General features: G+C 40.1%; 1 protein-coding gene across 3 annotated transcripts in view; it reads left to right on the top strand.

The window, feature by feature from the left end:
• LOC135091511 (nose resistant to fluoxetine protein 6-like) overlaps positions 1-20916 on the top strand; it is a 144512-nt gene that overhangs the window by 111298 nt on the left and 12298 nt on the right. For all 3 annotated transcript variants that reach the window (XM_063989219.1, XM_063989220.1, XM_063989222.1), the window contains 4 exons: positions 4435-4537; positions 6480-6606; positions 7271-7466; positions 19552-19694. In XM_063989219.1, coding sequence (XP_063845289.1) covers positions 4435-4537; positions 6480-6606; positions 7271-7466; positions 19552-19694 — 569 coding nt within the window. The remainder of the gene's footprint in view (positions 1-4434; positions 4538-6479; positions 6607-7270; positions 7467-19551; positions 19695-20916) is intronic.

Below are 20916 nucleotides of genomic sequence, written 5' to 3'. Positions count from 1 at the left end.
ACTCGCTCTGAGCCAAGGCGAGCACCCAGCGTCGGGTGCTTATGGATTCTGTAATTTCTTAGTTGACTGCATCAAGGCAGGGTTACCACTAGAGGAGTGCAGAATTGGTTGATGCCGCAGTGTGAGCAGAGTGCCTAGGAGTCTGTCCTTCTGCTGGCGAGTGTTTGGGCGAGTTAGACTCGTCTTTGAGTCAGTGTGCTGAGGCCGACTGGACAACCGCAGAGCCACCATAAGAAGCACATGACTTTGTTTAGAGCGTTGCCAAATGTAAGGATGGAGTGTTGGAGTTAGATTGTTTGTTTGATGGTTTCCCTCACTTTGCGGAACCTCTCGGAGGTGATACTCATGAAGAATTGTCACCTGGAGTTGAGGCTGTGGGCGCCGGTACTCGGTCCTAGCCCCAGTCGGTTGTGTCTGGTGTGTTATGGGTGACTGCCGAGGGTGGAGAGAGTCCTGACTGCTGGATAGTTGGAGTTTCCTCCCCTGCGGAGTGGAGTGTACCGGAGGTGGGGAGCAGGTTGCTTCCCTGACGTGACTAGGCACGGTAGGTGTGTTGCGTGTTGACAGCTGCTATTACAGCTATTAGGGTACCTAAGGAGGGTTCTGCCCTTCAGGGAAGTGTTCCCCGACTACTTGCCACGGCAGGAATGGACGGCAAGGACGTAGAGCAGGGGTGTCAAACTCAATTCCTTTTGAGGGCCAATTATGCACTTGGTTATGGTCTCGAGGGTCATCAAAGATTTGATAGTTGCTTATTGGCAAGACTGAAGATTACAATTTATTTTGCTGGTCATCGTTATTTACCAAAAATACATTATTTGGGTTCATCTGAACTTACACATGTAAAATTGGTACTAGGTTTAACAGACGTACAGGCCTCCACCACTTGCTTGTCGATTGTCGCTTAGCCATAACCTTATCCAGCTTAACGCCTTCCCATCTATCCCGTATGCCCTAACCTTTCTCAGGAGTCTCTGATGGGGTGGGTACCTTGTTAAAACCTTTACTAAAGTCCAGATATAAGATGTCATAACTATCATCATTATCTACTGCCTCGTACACTTAACTGTAAAAAACTTAACAAGTTCGTCAGGCAAGACTTCCCCTTCGTGAAGCCATGCTGTGACTGATTTACCAAGTTATGTTTATCTAAATGCTCCCCAATGTTTCTCGCTATAATTGATTCAAATATTTTACATGCAACTGAAGTTAAGCTGACAGGTCTATAATTAGGCGCTAAAGTTTTATCTCCTTAAAGATGGGTACTATATTAGCCTGCCTCCACATTACTGGTACCTCACGTGACTCAAGTGATTTCCTAAAGACAGAAACTAACGGCTCACTAATAACCTCTTTGCATTCCTTAAGTACTCTGGGATATATTTCATCTGTTCCCGGTGTCTTAAACTTTTTAACCTATCTATCTTCTGTTCCACTATCTCCTTAGTTATGGAAATATCTGTCAGCTTCTTATTCTCATCTGCTCTAAACATCTGTTCGCTATTTGGCATTTCCTGCATGGATGAAGACAGTAAAAAAAATATTAATTCAGAATTATACTAATTTCCTCCCCAGAACTAACCACCTCCCCATCTGCTACCTTTAATGAACCTATAGTATCTTTATTCTTCGTCCTGTATACCTGATAAAATCTCTTGGGGTCCGTCTTCGCCTGGCTGACTACCTTTAATTCATAAATGTTTTTAGCTTTCCTCGTTAACCTCCTGGCTGTTCTAACTAATTAATTATATTGTGGCCTTAAAACCTCTTCACTTGCCTTTAACCTCTTACATATACTTCTCTTCCACCCTATATAGTGTTTTAACCCAACAGTCATCCATTTTGGATAATTTTTCTGTGACCTTATTCCTCTATACGGAATATTTGCAAATTGTCCTGTATGCAGTTTATTTACGAAATATTTATACAACTCATCTGCATTTACTTCACCTAATTCCCTCATCTCGGCCCCTTCCATCCTCTCCACTCCCTCACCAACTCGCCTCGACCTTCACCTCTCCCATCTCAGCATGACCTGACCCTCCAACATACTCACACCTATTTCCCCCCCTCTCTCTCTCTCTCTCTCTCTCTCTTTCCTCCGCCCCTTCCGGACACATCTTCCTTCCTCTTGTCCTACATCCTCACACCTCACCTTACCTCTCTCATCCTGCCTTATCTCTCTGAACTCCATCCCGGACCTGACCTCACCCTGCATTCGTTGCCAGTCAACTTCTTGGAGGTACCTTTTTAATTCCTCAAAATCTGCCCTCCTAAAGTCAGGTATTTTACTAGCGTTTTTGCTTCTAAGATTTCTTCCCATTTTACGAGTAATTTGTACCTAATTTCCCAATGGTCACTGTTACCTAGCTGTCCTCCAACCACTACCTGCGTGAATGCTTCCTTCCTGTAAGTAAGAATTAAGTTATTGTTCCTCCTCGTGGGTTCTATGACTACCTGTTTAAAAATAAATTATCCTGAATTACCTTTAGAAATTCCTCTGCTTCCTTGTTACACAATCAGGCTCCAGTTGATATTCCTAAAATTAAAATCTCTTACCACATATACCTGACTATACCTTCCTGCTCTGTTTATTTCCTGCCACAGTGAGGTGTTAATTTCCTTTGTACTGTTCGTTGGCCTGTACACTACTCCCAGTACTACTGACTGTGATCTTTCCTTAATATCAACTCATATCGACTGTTTTGCTATCTGTTTTAATTCTACTGTTTATACAGCACTGTAATGTGTCCCTAACGTATAACGCTACACCTCCTCCTCTCCTGTTTTCCCTGTCTTTATAAAATAGTGTATAACTATCTTAACCTCTGTATTAAATACTTTTCCTCACATATTTAACCAAGTTTCTGTTAAAAGCAGTGACATCAAGGCTCTCTATACACGCTATTCCTCTAAGCAAGTCTATTTTATCCAAAATACTTCTACAATTTGTGTAGTAAACGCTTAAGCTATTTCTCATCTTCCATGAGCAAGTTACTTTTCTAGATTTAACTAATTTGTCCTTCATTTTGAGCTCACTACCCCTTCTTCCCTCCTGACTAACGAAAAAAGCGCTGGAGTGGAGTTACCTCCTGCTCGAGTGTTTTGGCCAAAACCAGAACACCCTGGCGTGATAAATGCACTCCATCCCGGGCGTACAAGGTGTCCCTACCATAGAAGAGGTAGGGGTGCGTGTATACTTTAGGAAAATAATACATTATCTCCCCTCCAATGGGAGATATCACGACTTGTAGTTCATATTTCATCCGTCAGATTTCCATAGCGTCGTTCTCCATGTTGAAAATATGTGCACAACTTTAAATCTCGCAATTTATGACAACTTTTATATATACGTATGTTCAATGTATTTTCTCTTTGTGTGTGTGTGTGTGTGTGTGTGTGTGTGTGTGTGTGTGTGTTAGATATTATATATGTGTATGCAGTATATATACTATATGCATATTGATCAGTACAATGACTGCGAGTTCTTTCCTGTGTTTAGAGTTGTAATCACCCACAGCACAAACAAACACAGTCATCATTCCCTCGTTTTGTTATTGTTGACGGTCCTCTCTCACCGCCTAAAAAAAAAAATAAAATAAATAAAAAATATAAATAAATGATAATTATACGTCTGGCAGCACGAAAAGATTCTGCCGAAGGATGCCACCGTTTTATAATGTATTTCAATCATTTCAATAGTCACTGACACTGGTATGTTGCCTAAGTGCAGTTTCTTTGTGCACGCATCATTATTATTATTATTATTATTATTATTTTATTTATTTATTTATTTTTATTTATTTATTTTTTTTGCAAGAACTAGTTCATTTAACGTGTGTAACTGGGATCTCTCTATGGGGTTTCTTATACGATCTAAAATAATGTAACTTTCTCAGTGAAGATATATTTTTAAAATTAATATAATCATATAATAAAATAAAATATGAATAATAAAATCTTCATTAAGGTACAATCACAACTCATAAAAGAGAGAGAGAGAGAGAGAGAGAGAGAGAGAGAGAGAGAGAGAGAGAGAGAGAGAGAGAGAGAGAGAGAGAGAGAGAGAGAGATTGGCTACTCTTAACACTTCGTCCATATTCCCGAGAGACGATAGTTTGTATATCTGGATACCATAGTTACCATGAACTACAAGTCATATCTCCAATTGTTGTCGCCTTCATATCAAAATGTCCTGTAACTTTTAAACCATGGTATTAAAAGTAATTCTGATTTAGAATGACTTGATCTTTCATATCTGAGAATATGTGACCTGCCTTCCGGGACACCCTGTACATAAACTCGTTCATGTTTATAATATGATCAGTTCTTATTTTCTTTCAGGTCTATTTGTTCCATATCCAACTTTCCTTCATCAATGTTTCTCCATACACCCTACATAACTTGTGACATCACTGCTGTCTCCTCCCACAGGCAAGGCATGGCTGTTAATCGTCACCGTGGTCTCCGCCGTCATTCCCGCGGCTATAATCTACGCACGCGACTATCCCCCGACGAATTTAATGTATGGACCAGAGTGAGTGTTGACAGCCCTCAGACACAGACTGGTGAATGAATGGGCCGCACCTCGCCCAGGCCTTGCGATGTGAACGTGTGACACGTGAGCTTACTTTCCCCTAAAATTAGTGACACGGGTTAACTATAAATGAAAACGAAATAAACATTTTACCCAGATACCAAAAGTTCTCTCCCATAGATCCAAGGACTGGCGAAGCAGCAAAAGACATTTACAAAACACAGAAGAAAAAAAAAATAATAACAATAATGGAAATCAGATTGTGGCATGTAGGCTGAGGAGGTGAAGGAGAGGACTGTGAAGGGAGAGTGATAAGGAATGTCAGCCTTCTTCACCCTGCTCCGCTGAATGACTTTGACTTTGACATTTATAAATGGGACTTGAAAATTCTAACTTTATTGACATGGAAATTTTCCATGACAATAAAAAGTTCAGAAAATTTATAGGCTAATTTGGACTGACGGTTAGAGCCTATCCAACAATGATGGATATTGCAGTGGCGCCGATGTACTGTATATATATATATATATATATATATATATATATATATATATATATATATATATATATATATATATATATATATATATATATATATATATATATATATATATATATATATATATAATCTTTGGTTTTTAAGTAGGTACCGGTGAGGCACTAACGCTTCTTGTTTTAATTCAAATCTCAATAAAATTACCAGCAAGTAGTGACAGCTGCTGGTTACAACCTAACTGAATTCATAAGTAAAGTAAAATGTCAATACTACCCAAAAAAAAAAAAAATACTGCGAATAGACATTTGCACTACGATAAAAGATATATGCTTTCTTTCTTCTTTCGAAACCAGTCAATTACTACCGGCCTTTCTCTTCATCATCAATGAAACTTTACTAATTGCATATCAACAAACTGTTTTTCTTTTCTTTTTCAACATTGTGATATTTCGTTAAAAATAATTTTGTAATTTTAACTTTATTTTCACATGAATTTTAACAATCTTTTATTGAACTTAGCAATCTTTATTTCAGTTTTGCCATCTAACAAGGAGCCTCGAACATTCTAATGTAGATTCTAATTCGGAAATTTAATATTATATTAATTTATTTTAGATTCAGCCATCATTATGAAGTTTTCATCATTATCTCGAATCAGAAGTTATTTCATGTGATGAGAAGCGGAACCGACTCAGAACACTCTTAGGACTGTTGTATAAGACTGGACCAGACCACAACGACACCAGGAGTCTCATAATGCACGACTGTTTACATTGCTTGACGACTGATTTTGTTTAGCAAATACTTTATCAGTCCAAGCTTACATTGATTCTTTTTGTACAAAGTCTTACTTACACATCACTTCTGATCGGGATCAAATAAAAAAGCATTTGAATGAACTCTCCCTCACCTGCTGTTAGTTTCACTCAATCTCAGTAATGAATTACTTGTTATCTCTCCGTTGGTTCCACTAAAAGAGTTTATCACGAGCTATTAACTATGCTCGTAGTGCTTTCCTTTTCCTTGCTGCACGAAGCTTTCCCTTTGTTTCGTTCTATACATGCTATTCCAGTGAAAGCTCATACACGCTGTCATCTTGCTCATGAACTCTGGACACCTCTTTTCATTTATTTCTTTACTACTATAACAGAGGAAGACATCAGAGCATGTCGAGCTGTCGCCTTTAAAAAAATTACTTTCTCATATGAAACAGGAAGTGGATAATTTCCTTTTAGAATTTGTTTCATAACACTTGTTTTGTTTGCTTATTTGCACGAATAGATATGAACTTATAAAAATATCCCTCACATGTTAATAACAATTTAATAACACAATCACACTTACCTTTCACCATAAGTTATATCTACGTATATCCACGCCAAAACTCGCCAAAACCATTTCTATTCTATATTTATTTATGTTTCCATATTTTTATTTTGCTTACAGAGGAAGCAGTGAATATTTCAAGAACATTTACTTGACCCCGTGGTGCCGCGCTGAGCCCTGGGTGGCCGGAGTGTGGCTTGGATATATATTTTACAAACAAGGAGACAAAAGACTGAAGATGAGTCCGGTAAGTCTGTGTGTTGTGCTGTGATAACCAATACATGAATAGCACTAAGGCACCGGACACCAAGCTGGTCCTTAAGCACTTGGTCCTCGATTGCAAAACCACCATCTCCAGACCAGATAAATCCTGCACTAATGCAGCAGTTGCTGCGTGAGAGGCACACTGCAGGATGCTGAAGGGGACTTATAATTTGAATTTTATGAACTTAAAATGGTAATTAAGTGTTCTTTTTTTTTTTTTATTTCCACCACAACAACATCAACAACAACAACAACAATTGCCCCTCTCAGCATGAAGGAAAAAAAAAAAGAAAATACACCTCCTCCTCCTCTTCCTCCTCCTCCTCCTCCTCCTCCTCCTCCTCCTCCTCCTCCTCCTCCTACTACTACTACTACTACTACTACTACTACTATTACTACTACAACTACTGGTAGTAATAGTACTACCCCTATGTACTACTACTAAAATAATAAAGAGAACAAAAAACGACAATAGCAACGATAACTACAACAACAACAACAACAACAACAACAACAACAACAACAAACTACAACGCTATTAACAATACAATGATAGCAAGAAATAAATATGAATGAATGAATAGAAACGTACTCTGAAACAAAAAATGATGGATAATTCTAACCATACATTGTCTATTTGTGTTTAGCTGTTAGTGACGGTGGGGTGGACCGTCGCCAGCCTGACAGGCCTGCTCGTGGTGTATGGCATGTACAGCTACAACAGCATTCTGCACCCTGTACCTTACGAAGTGATGACGCAGATCGTGTACGGGGGAGGGCATCGCCTGGCCTGGGGAGCTGTCCTTGCCTGGCTGGTGCTCGCTTGTCACAATGGATATGGAGGTGAGGGAGTTTTTCCTTTCCCGACATTACTTATATTTATTACTGTTTACTTACTGTTTATATATATATATATATATATATATATATATATATATATATATATATATATATATATATATATATATATATATATATATATATATATATATATATATATATATATATATATATATATATATATATATATATATATATATATATATATATATATATGTATAGTAGACACCTGCAAAAACGATAATTACTCCCAGTGAGGTCTAAAGCACTGTTCAGGGGGTGCTGTGAACTTATCATTAAACCCAGCTGTGACCTCACTGAACGTTTCCCTTTGTGTCTCACAACACAAGGGGGCAGTCACAGCCTGCCCTCTAAAGACAACTCTCTTCCTTCAAACAAAACTACAAGCACCTAACAACACACACCCTTCACTCAAAAATTTATAATCATCATGGCGACTCCTACACCAGCCTCGGAATCCCCATCTGGGGAGGGGACCATAAATGTCCCCAGGTCGGACTGCCTTTCTGTCGACGACCCTAAGTGTCTTGACACCCCCCTCAACTTTTTCTTCATTAACTTCTGCAACATTCGCGGTCTAAGATCTAATTTTCAATCTGTAGAACACCACCTCTCCTCTTCTAAACCTCATCTTCTTTTCCTCACTGAAACTCAGGTGTCTGAGGCAACTGACAGTAGCCCCTTTTCTGTTCCCTCCTACTATCTCTATCCTCATTTTCGATCCAAAGCTGGATGCTGCGTTTATGTGCGCAATGACTTAACCTGCTATTGGGCCCACGCTCTTGAATCTTCCGAGTTTTCCACCATCTGGCTACGACTACAGAGTCACTCTCATACTAAATTTATCCGTGTTGTATACCTCTTACCTAACTCCTCTGATTATAAGAAATTCTTTGACTACTAAACTTCCAAAGTGGAGTACATTCTGACCCTCTTCCCTTTTGCAGAGATCTCCATTCTTGGAGACTTCAATGTTCACCACCAGCTTTGGCTTTCCTCTCCCTTCACTGACCATCCTGGTGAACTAGCCTACAACTTTGCTATCCTCCATGACCTAGAGCAATTGGTGCAACACCCTACTCGTATTCCTGACCGTCTTGGAGATACACCCAACATTCTTGACCTTTTCCTGACCTCTAATCCTGCTTATGCTGTCACCCTTTCTTCTCCTTTGGACTCCTCCGATCACAATCTCATATCTTTATCTTGTTCTATCGCTCTAATCCCTCCTCAGGATCCCCCTAAACGAAGGTGCCTCTGGCGTTTTGCCTTTGCTAGTTGGGGGGACTTGAGGAGGTATTTTGCTGATTTTCCTTGGAATGACTACTGCTTCCGTGTCAGAGACCCGTCTTTGTGTGCTGAGCGCATAACTGAGGTGATAGTGTCTGGCATGGAGGCGTACATTCCTCACTCTTTTTCTCGTCCTAAATCTTCTAAACCTTGGTTGAACACAGCTTGTTCTCGTGCTATACATGATAGAGAGGTGGCCCACAAAAGGTACTTAAGCCTTCCATCACCAGAATCTCATGCACTTTATATTTCTGCCCGGAACCATGCCAAGTCTGTTCTCCAACTAGCTCCTTCATTAACAGAAAATGTCAAAACCTTTCAAGATCTAACTCCCTCGTGATTTGTGGCATCTAGCCAAAAATATCTCCAATAACTTTGCTTCTTCTTCTTTCCCTCATCTATTTCAACCAGATGGCACTACTGCTATCACATCTATTTCTAAAGCTGAACTCTTGGCTCAAACCTTTGCTAAAAACTCTACTTGGACGATTCTGGGCTTGTTCCTCCCTCTCCTCCACCATCTGACTACTTCATGCCACGTATTAAAATTCTTCGCAATGATGTTTTCCATGCCCTCGCTGGCCTAAACCCTCGGAAGGTTTATGGACCTGATGGGGTCCCTCCTATTGTTCTCCGAAACTGTGCCTCCGTGCTTGCACCTTGCCTAGTCAAACTCTTTCAGCTCTGTCTGTCAACATCTACCTTTCCTTCTTGCTGGAAGTTCGCCTACATTCAACCTGTTCCTAAAAAGGGTGATCGTTCTAATCCCTCAAACTACCGTCCTATTGGTTTGATTTCCTGCCTATCTAAAGTTTTTGAATCTATCCTCAACAGGAAGATTCTTAAACATCTATCACTTCACAACCTTCCATCTGATCGCCAGTATTGGTTCCGTCAAGCCCGCTCTACTGGTGATCTTCTGGCTTTCCTTACTGAGTCTTGGTCATCCTCTTTTAGAGATTTTGGTGAAACTTTTGCTGTTGCCTTGGACATATCAAAAGGTTTTGATAGAGTCTGGCACAAAGCTTTGATTTCCAAACTAGCCTCCTACGGTTTCTATCCTTCTCTCTGTAACTTCATCTCAAGTTTCCTTTCTGACCGTTCTATTGCTGCTGTGGTAGACGGTCACTGTTCTCCTAAATCTATTAACAGTGGTGTTCCTCAGGGTTCTGTCCTGTCACCCACTCTCTTCTTATTATTCATTAATGATCTTCTAAACCAAACTTCTTGTCCTATCCACTCCTACGCTGATGATACCACCCTGCACTTTTCCACGTCTTTTCATATACGTCAACCCTTCAGGAGGTAAACATTTCACGCAGGGAAGCCACAGAACGCTGGACTTCTGATCTTTCTAAAATTTCTGATTGGGGCAGAGCAAACTTGGTATTGTTCAATGCCTGAAAAACTCAATTCCTCCATCTATCAACTCGACACAACCTTCCAGACAACTATCCCCTCTTTTTCAATGACACTCAACTGTCCCCCTCTTCTACACTGAACATCTTCGGTCTGTCCTTTATTTATAATCTGAACTGGAAACTTCACATCTCATCTCTAGCTAAAACAGCTTCTATGAATTTAGGTGTTCTGAGACGTCTCCGCCAGTTTTTCTCACCCCCCACAGCTGCTAACTCTGTACAAGGGCCTTACCCGTCCATGTATGGAGTATGCTTCACATGTCTGGGGAGGTTCCACTTATACTGCTCTTCTAGACAGGGTGGAATCAAAAGCTTTTCGTCTCATCAACTCCTCTCCTCTAACTGACTATCTTCAGCCTCTCTCTCACCGCCGCAGTGTTGCATATCTAGCTGTCTTCTACCGCTATTTTCATGCTAACTGCTCTTCTGATCTCGCTAACTGCATGCCTCTCCTCCTTCCGCGGCCTCGCTGCACTTTCTTCTTTCTTCTTTCTCTCACCCCTATTCTGTCCACCTCTCTAACGCAAGAGTTAACCAGTATTCTCAATCATTCATCCCTTTCTCTGGTAAACTCTGGAACTCCCTCCCTGTTTCTGTATTTCCACCTTCCTATGACTTGAATTCCTTAAAGAGGGAGGTTTCAAGACACTTATTCATCAATTTTTGACTACTGCTTTGACCCTTTTATGGGACTGGAATTTCAGTGGGCATTTTTTTTTTATTAGATTTTTGTTGCCGTTGGCCAGTGTCCTTCCTACAAGAAAAAAAAAAAAAAAAAAAAAAAAAAAAAAAAAAAAAAAAAATATATATATATATATATATATATATATATATATATATATATATATATATATATATATATATATATATATATATATATATATATATATATATATATATATATATATATATATATATATATATATATATATATATATATATATATATATATATATATATATATATATATATATATATATATATATATATATATATATATATATATATATATATATATATATATATATATATATATATATATATATATATATATATATATATATATATATATATATATATATATATATATATATATATATATATATATATATATATATATATATATATATATATATATATATATATATATATATATATATATATATATATATATATATATATATATATATATATATATATATATATATATATATATTTTTTTTTTTTCATGTAGGAAGGACACTGGCCAAGGACAACACGTTGCCCTTGGCCCTCGGCCCTTGGCCGAATATTAAAGGACGTACTGAGACGTCCTTTAATATTCGAAGGAGATTAAGGTGGGATACTAGTTAGCCAGCTTAGTTGCCTTAAGGGGATAAGTGACTCACTACTGGCCGTACGCCCCGGCCTACTTATATAAACTAGAAGTCTCCAAAGTTGTCTGCCAGTAAGGTAGTAAATTACACACTATACTCAAGGAAGTGACTCCTTGCTTGTGTGAGAGTACAGTTTGAGCTGGCGCAGTGAGCGGTGACTGACCCTCCTGTGTGTTTGTGGGCACTCTCTTTGGTGTAGTTTCTGGTGTTTTTTATTAGTAACTTTAGTTAGTTAGTGTTTGTCTTAAATGCTACTGCGGGCTGGTGCAGTTCAGCCGCAGAGGACCTAAGTAATTAGCGGTGTAGTAAACTTTACTCCCTCCTTTGGTGCTGATAAGGCCTATCACCCTGGAGGCAGTAAACAATACTACTCGGCTTGAAGCTTTAACATTCTGTTGGGCAGTGGGAGGACTGTCACAGAGGGCGAAAGCTCAACGGGGCATTATACCTTGATCATATACGTGTAGTTGTATGTTAACTGTCTTTTTCCTAGACGTGGTTGTCGATTTTTCTGCAGCTGTGGGTGTTAGGGAAAACAGTCTGGTGACATCAGCTTAGTGTGATCTGGAGTTACGACCATTGGGAAAAGGATGCAGGAGTTACAAGAGACCATGTACACCTGTCTTTGAGCCCTGCACTGAGTCCATGCAGAAGGTGGTTTAGGGAAGCTAGTACAGGTGTGGCAGCTTTGTGATGGGGCCTTTGTGATGATATATATATATATATATATATATATATATATATATATATATATATATATATATATATATATATATATATATATATATATATATATATATATATATATATATATATATACTAACTGCACATTATAAAGACCTCAATTTAAATTTAAAACCCACTGCCACAGCGCATAGGTACGAGACCGGTAAAGACCAGTGAGATGCTGCTGCTGTATTAGGGCATTAACCAGTCAATCACCCGCACCCACGCAGTGTGAAGAGGGAAGTAAACAGGAAGTAAACAGCTCACTCAGGGAAGCCACTGAACACCTGACTTCTGATCTCTCAAAAATTTCTGATTGAGGGAGAGCAAACTTGGTATTGTTCAATGCCTCAAAAACTCAATTCCTTCATTTATTAATTCAACACAACCTTCCAGACAAGTATCTCCTCTTCTTTAATGAAACTCAACTGTTACCCTCTTCTACATTGAACATCCTACAGGTGTCCTTTTCTTATAATGTAAACTGAAACTTCACACCGCATCTCTAGCTAAAACAGCTTGTATAAAGTTAGGCCTTCTGACATGTCTCTGCTTTTTTTTTTTCTCCTTTTCAACCTGCCAGCTGCTGTACAAGGGCTTATTCGTCCATGTATGGAGTATCTTTCACATGTCTGGGGGGTTTCTGCTTATACCGCTCTTTAAGACAGGATGGAATCAAAAGCTTTTTGTCTTATCAACTCTTCTCCTCTGACTGTCTTCAGGCTCTTTTTCATCGCCACAATGTTGCATCTCTTGCTATCTTCTACTGCTCTTCTGACCTTGCTAACTCCATGCCTCTCCTCCTCCCGTGGCGTCGCTGCACAAGGCTTTTTTTTTTTACTCTCGCTCCAATTCTCTCCACTTCTGTAATGCAAGAGTTAACCAGCATTCTGAATCATTCATCCCTTTCTCTGGTAAACTCTGGAACTCCCTGCCTGCGTCTGTATTTCCACATTCCTATGACTTGAATTCCTTTAAGAGGGAGTTTTCATGACAATTATCGTTTAGTTTTGACTATCGATTATATTCGGGGACCGGCATCTTAATGGCCTTTTTTTTTTTTTTGTTGGAGTTTTATTGCTCTTGGCCGGTGTCCCTCCTACATAAAAATGAATAAATAAATAAATAGAGCTATCCATTAATAGACAAAAATCTTCAACAATAAATTTCCCAACACCAACTTCAAAAGGAACCTGCTAAACATGGAATTTAATACAGTAGCCATAGCAGAGAAGGCCATCCAACACGGCCTCAAGCTATTCAATATTTCAATCGCTCCACCAGGAACGATTTGTCAAAATCAACGTTTGCGTGAAGTGCTACGCCCTTGAAGATCGCCAGACCCGAGACTGCCTAAGAGCAAAGGACCAAAAAATCTGTTCTGAATGATCAAGTAAAGAACACACACTGCAAGAATGCAAGATAACGCACAAAATAATGCGTCAACTGTGGCGACTCCCACCGGATTCTACCCTTTAAATGTCCTACAAGGAAGGAAAAATTAAGGATAAAGAAATGAAAAAAAAAAAATAAATAAATAAAAATCACTAAATTACTCACAGGCTGCTGTTACCTCTTCCTCCAACCACACCACACTTCTCCGGGCAAGAAACAATCAACAGCTTAACCAAATCTCTAAAATGATAGTCTGCGTCTATCATGCTCACACATTCATTCTAGTTACATCGACCTCCTTTCACTAAACTTCTTTCCAAAGTCATTCTCCCGAATAAGCCTTCTTCCAGATAAATAATGAACATCACTTCCCTGGCTGATTCACCTATGACTCCCAAATTGTATGAAAAACAGAAAATTTAGATGTTTTCCTACTCTCTGATTCCGATACAGAAGAGGAGACAGAAGAACTCTAGGATCCCACCACCAGCTACACTGAAGCGCCTCAACATCCAATAAAACGCACTTATAATAAGAAAAAAAAAAACACCCATATACTGCCAAACAACACTCTTTCAACAGAACTCAAAACCAAAACTGGTAGAACAGGACCTAGGAAAGGCTGTCCTCTAGCATCAGTAACACCAACAGCAGAGGCACCTGCCTCTTCTCCCACCAACAAAACAAGGTGGCTCCAAATATAAGGATAATTCAACACAATGTATTAAACTGGAGAGGAAGGTCATGTGGATTCTCAAATATATACAGAAATCTTGACCCTGTTGTCATTCTTTTGAACAGTCATGGAAATCTAGATTCAGTTCCTCCAAAAATTCCTGGCTTCAAAGTGCATAGCAAAAACTCAAATGGAGGGCCTTAGGACGGCACGGCCCTGCAATCAAACACTCCAATACAAAATTCACGATGATTTTACTTCAGACTTGTTAGCTATAGAAATAGACACCAACATGGGCCCATAAAAATATCCACCATATAACAACCTTCAATATGACGATACATTGATTTCATAAAACTCTTCAGTCGCAATATTTAAAATTATTATGACTCCCGACTTAAACGCCAACCACCCTACACTTGGCTACCACAGAAGTAACACCAAAAGAAAATAAATAAACCTCTTCATGAGACACCTCACTATTAACCACATCAGGCCAAACTTCCCCACCTTTTACTCACACGCTTCTGCAACTACACTAGAAATAATCTTTACAAACCTTAAAACCTTCAAACTTCTATTCTCCTAAGATCTAGCTTCAAACAAGCAAGGTTTTCCAGAAATCTCCAGGAATATGATCCCATACAACTACAATAACAAAACATCTAAAGAAATTAACAATGGCATTAAACACTGGTACCAAATAATAGAAAGGGCAATAAAAAATCACATTCCTACCACCACACACAGAACATTATCCCATACTACTCACCACCGAAACACTCAGACACTAATAAAACAATTTAACGTTTTAAGAGAAGATTCGACAACAAATGGCTGGTCAGTAGCACACTATAATAGACACTGGAAAAAAAAAATCAAACAACTCTTGTCACTATACAAACACAAATCAGATTTCTGTGTGACAGTTTTCTCGAGAAATCTGATTGGTGTTTGTATGATGACGTTCCTCGCCCTCACTCCTTTCATGAGTCATTGCCTGGGACAAACTCTCAGTTCTCTCAACCAGTCGGTTAGAAGCGAACGAGCATAGCGGACGTGCTGACGCGATGGGGAGTGCTGGCATGGAATAGGGTTAATATTCTTACAGTCTAGAGGGCGTAAGTTAATATACGAGTTAGTGGTAGTACCTCTCCTGTCATTTTAAATAGGTAACACGCCAGACATAAGACTGATTGAGAGTGGTTTACCAAGCAAGACTTGTAGTGGTGACAAGTCCCCTTTGTCTGTCCCTGCTCGGTGTCCCGTGTTTAGTATAGCGTCTTTGTACTGTCAAATGTTACTGGACTTCACATTTCTTGTAAGGTAAGAGCTTTGGACACAGAGGATTATAATTTTCCTATTGTGTACTGACATCTGCTTCCTCCTGGAGCCTTCCTATTTCTGGGGAGTTTGGGCTTTTTTCCGGGATGCTTCAGACGATACTGCTTTGTAAGTGGATATGATATTCTATGAGCGTGGTGGGATTTTGTTTTGTTTGTTCATGAGGGCAGAAGCAATCCCCATATCATTTATCCCTTGCTGTAACTGTACCTCCTGGCTGTACCTCCTGGAACGTGACTAGCGACACTTTCTCGGCTGATTGGTGTTCTTTAGCAGTTGCAATATTCTTTTACCTATGGGAGGTGAAACAGGTTGGCGACCTCATTTATTTAAGTCACCACAGGCGACTAGAAGGACCCTGTGAAAGTGACTTTCAGCCCTGCACTAAGCCACACAGTTGGTAGTTTCGGGAGGCTGACCCAAGGTAGCAGCAGCTGTGAGAGGGGCTGAACCTAGTGTTATGATCATCTGTTTAAGGGTGCAGGAGTCCAAAAGGATCCTGTAAAGCCATAGCTGTTCCAGCGCTAGATTATATAGTCTGGGGAAGTTGACCAAGTCAGTGGCAGCTTTGTGAGGGGCGGAAGCTGTGCTCGTAATGTTATATATATATATATATATATATATATATATATATATATATATATATATATATATATATATATATATATATATATATATATATATATATATATATATGTAATTCAGGTAGAGACTGCGCAGGGAGTGGGTGTGGGCGCATGTTTATGCGTGTGTGTGTGTGTGTGTGTGTGTGTGTGTGTGTGTGTGTGTGTGTGTGTGTGTGTGTGTGTGTGTGTGTGTGTTTGTGTGTGTGTGTGTGTGTGTGTGTGTGTGTGTGTGTGTGTGTGTGTGTGTGTGTGTGTGTGTGTGTGTCTGTCGCACCCCCCCCACCCCCTTTTAGCAGTGGCGTGGGAATGTCGTTAGAGCACTTTCCTATTGCAGCAGCTACCCAGTAATTGGAAGGAGCAGACATACTGAGACGTGTTTTAATATTCGAAGGAGACTAAGGCGGGATACTAGGTAGCCGGGTTAGTTGCCTAAAGGAGGATAACTGAGTCATTATCGGGCATACACCTCGGCTTATTTATATAGAATAGGAGTCTCCATAGTAGTTTGCCTGTAAGTGTAGTTGTGAATTACACACTACACCCAGGAAAGTGACTCCTCAGCTGTACAAGTCGAGTTTGTGCAGTGAGCGGTGACTGACCCTCTTGTGTGTTCGTGGGCACCCTTTCATATTAGTTTTTTGTGTCTTATTTTTTAGTAACCCTGTTTGTTTTAAATGTTACTGTGGGGTGAGGCAGTTCAACCACAAAGGACCTAAGTATTTAGCCGTGTAGTAAACTTTACTCCCTCTCCAGGTCCCGACATGGCCTGTTGGCCAGGAGGCAGTAAACAATGCTACTAGAGGCTATAATACTCTGCTGGGCAGTGAGAGGACTGTCACGGTGGGTGGAAGCCCAACGGTGTATTATACCTCGATCATATGAGTGTTATTGTATGTTAACTGTTTTTTCCTAGACATAGTTGTCGATTATTCTGCAGCTGTGAGTGTTAAGTATTGTTTGGAGTATTTTTCTTGCCTGTCAGTAGGTAAAACAGACTGTCGGCCTCAAATTAGTGCGACCTGGAGTTACGATCATTGTGAATGGGATGCGAGAGTCACAAGGGACCCTATACACCCGTCTGTGAGCCCTACACTGAGTCCACATAAGGGGTGGCTCAGCGAAGCTAGTCCTGGTGGGGCAGCTTGGTGAAGGCGGTGGGAATTGTGGTCGTAACAATATATATATATATATATATATATATATATATATATATATATATATATATATATATATATATATATATATATATATATATATATATATATATATATATATTGTGTGTGTGTGTGTGTGTATTCTAATTCTGGAGGTGCAGATGAGCTGCTGTGACCCCCTACGTGAGGGAAGTATTTTATGGATAGCACCTTTCAAAGAAGAGTGCTGCCCCACACTGCTCCCTGACACAATCGCTATCGAAAAGACAGATTGTAGAAGATAACTTGAAAAGTTATCAGCTTCCAGCAAGACTCAAACTCCAGTCCTTGAGATCACATCTAAGTGCTGTCCATTAGGCCACTGACTCCACAATACTTCTATACTTTTTCATATTTATAAAGCTAAACTTTCCATTCAGATCTTTACAAAAACTCAACATTGAATGATTTTGGGCTCCTTATCCCTCACCTCATGCTTTGATCATACCATGCCTATTATAAAAAAAATTTCATAATGGCATTTAATAAATCCTCTCTGTCTTCGATTTACTGAATGCTTTCTGATGCAACTATGCTTTCGTGTTTACATCCTACCTACTAAACTTTTTTTTTTTTTTGTAAGAAGGACACTGACCAACGAATGTATAAAAGAAAAGGCTCACTAAAGTGGCAGTCTCTATAGAGAATAATCAGAAAAAGATCATCCAGATGTGAGATGTATCGAAACCTCCCTCTTCAGACAGTTGATGTCAAAGATAGGAGGAAATACTGATGCAGGCAGGGAGTTCCAGAGTTCTCTACTAAAAGGAATGAAGGACTGAAGACAGAACACTGGTTAACTCTTGAATAAAGAGGTGGACAAAATATGGGTGAGAGGCCTTGTGCATGTGCAGTCTAACTGGACCAAGTGTTCATCGTGACTGTTGTGGGGCTGTCTAGGGTCCTGTACTTGGGGGTCCTGTTGAGGTGAGAAGATCTAGGGGGATACGGAGAGAGAGATGAAGCGATGGAATTGCGGAAGAATTGCAACTCGTACATGACGTCAGCTTCTGACTCTAGTAAAACAGTGAGAAGAGAAGCCCAGCTGGCTTTTTACAGTCTCTTTATTGTCTTATATTGTTAGGGTTCTTAGAAAATAATCTTCCTTCCATATATTACTCTATCGCTCCGCCTCAGGATCCGCCGATGCTGAGATGCTTCTGGCGTTACGTTCCTGCCAAGTAGATAATATACTGGATAATAGTTTTCCGATTTTCCATGCAATGACTGTCCTTCCGTGTCAGGGATTCGTGTAGGGCGCATACCTGAGGTGATTGTCTGTGGGAGGGAGACATACATTCCACACACTTTCTCTAACATCAAAATTCGTAAACCTTGGTTCAATTCATGTTGCTTTCATGCTGTCCTTGGTAGAGGGGCGGACCACATACGGTACCTCGGTCATAGATGTCATGAATATAATGTTCTTTATATTTGTGGCCGATATAAAATCTGTCCTTCAGCTTAACAAAAATTATCATAATAAAAAATGTCAAAATAATTTTCTCGACTTCTAGACTTTAGATTTAGGATCAGACATCTAGACTTCTAGACTTTAGATTTAGGATAAACATCAGATGTGGATTAATATTGAGGATAAATGAGTACAGCTAATAAGGAATGCTCTGGAACTCTTGATTCTCGGTAAGGATATGAAAATTAAGCTTTATAGCAAGACAGAGACAGAGACAGAGAGAGAGAGAGAGAGAGAGAGAGAGAGAGAGAGAGAGAGAGAGAGAGAGAATATCTTCTTTCGATGGTAGACAAAAACACTCTTGAATAACAAGACAGAAAAAAAAAAAAAGGAGGGGGCAGAAGAGAAAGTTGTGAACTTGAAAACAGCCCTCTCCCCCTCCTCGCAACTGTGATAACACGTGTCTTCATATCTCATTTTTATTTATGGGTAAACACTTAATACGAGATTTGACTCGGTGATTAGGTTTCCATTTTTTTTTTTTAAGTTAGCGCATTATTACATAAGACATTCACCTGATGTTAACTTTGATTCTCCAATCCACAGGTATCGTCGATGACTTCCTCTCTCATCCAATCTGGCAACCAATCAGTCGCCTCACCTACAGTATTTACCTGGTGGCTTTTCCCATGCAGTTCCTACTCGCGTATAACCTGCGTGTCGCCTCTTACTATTCTTATATCAACAAGGTAAGTCGTGTACTCTCACGAGAGGGCTTGATTCCGGCGCGGCATACCAATACATCCGCCAGTGTAGTGATGAATCATTTATTCGTGTTAGGGCACCTTCACACGCATCGATATCTCGCTGCGTCCTGTCAGTAGCGCGATGCCGAGCATTCCGTGCTTGTGTTCCTGCATCACACGCTTCACAATTACTTTCGAAATTGGAGACAATATGAGTTGATAACTAAGATTTGTTAAGTGAGACATGCTGTTGTGTTTATTGTATGTATTTAAGTCATGTACGAGTAGCATGCCTAGGTGTTGTTGTCGAGGCGTTCCTACTAAGGAGGAAATGCCACACTTGCTGGTGGATTTAGACAATGAAATCCCAGTCTTTGGTTAACATATGTACACATGTGCGCCCCCTTCTTCTTTGAACTTCTGAAACTTCCCTCACAGATCGCTATGCATGGAATAGTCTAAAGGTCCAATTACTAGAGAGTTCTGGTGTGCCTTTCTGTGACGTTAAAGAAGTGGAAAATGTCTAGTGTTCCTGCAACCCGCCACAAACCTCCCGCGCCGAAGCCACCACTCTCCTTGTTCATTCTGACTGCTGCGTTATGGTCTGGAGATCCCGTTTTTGTGATCCCCATTGCTTTTCGTGTCCCTGCCTTGTCTTCTGGCTACACTGCTGCACTTAACATATCATTACCTGGCGCTCCCCAGAGTGACAACCAGCCGCAGCTGACGATAGCATGCTGGCGACACAGTTAACCTAACACATCCTTGTCTATTGCTCCAAAGACGCACTGCTCTTCCTGCTTCATGTGCTTGCCACGTTCTGGCCATCTCCGCCTTTGTCTCTGACTGCTGTGCTTGGCATTTGTCTCCGTCTGGCCGGGGCAGAGGTCGGGTACATTGTGACCTAACCTGTCCGCTACGTGCTGCTGGCCTTGCACTACTTTGCTGGCGTTTACCGCTACCTCGCCAAAACTATTTCTGACCAGCTGCCCGGTGTGTTTACACACACACACACACACACACACACACACACACACACACACACACACACACACACACACACACACACACACACACACACACACACACACACACACACACACACACACACACACACACACACACACACACACACACACACACACACACACACACACACACACACACACACACACACACACACACACACAGCACTAGACTGTGAGGCAAGCGTAACCTGTATTAT

The sequence above is a fragment of the Scylla paramamosain genome, chromosome 37 (genome assembly GCF_035594125.1).
Source record: "Scylla paramamosain isolate STU-SP2022 chromosome 37, ASM3559412v1, whole genome shotgun sequence".
NCBI classification, from domain to species: domain Eukaryota; kingdom Metazoa; phylum Arthropoda; class Malacostraca; order Decapoda; family Portunidae; genus Scylla; species Scylla paramamosain.
The sequence above is the reverse complement of the archived record's forward strand: the minus strand, read 5'-3'. Positions and strand labels throughout refer to the sequence as shown.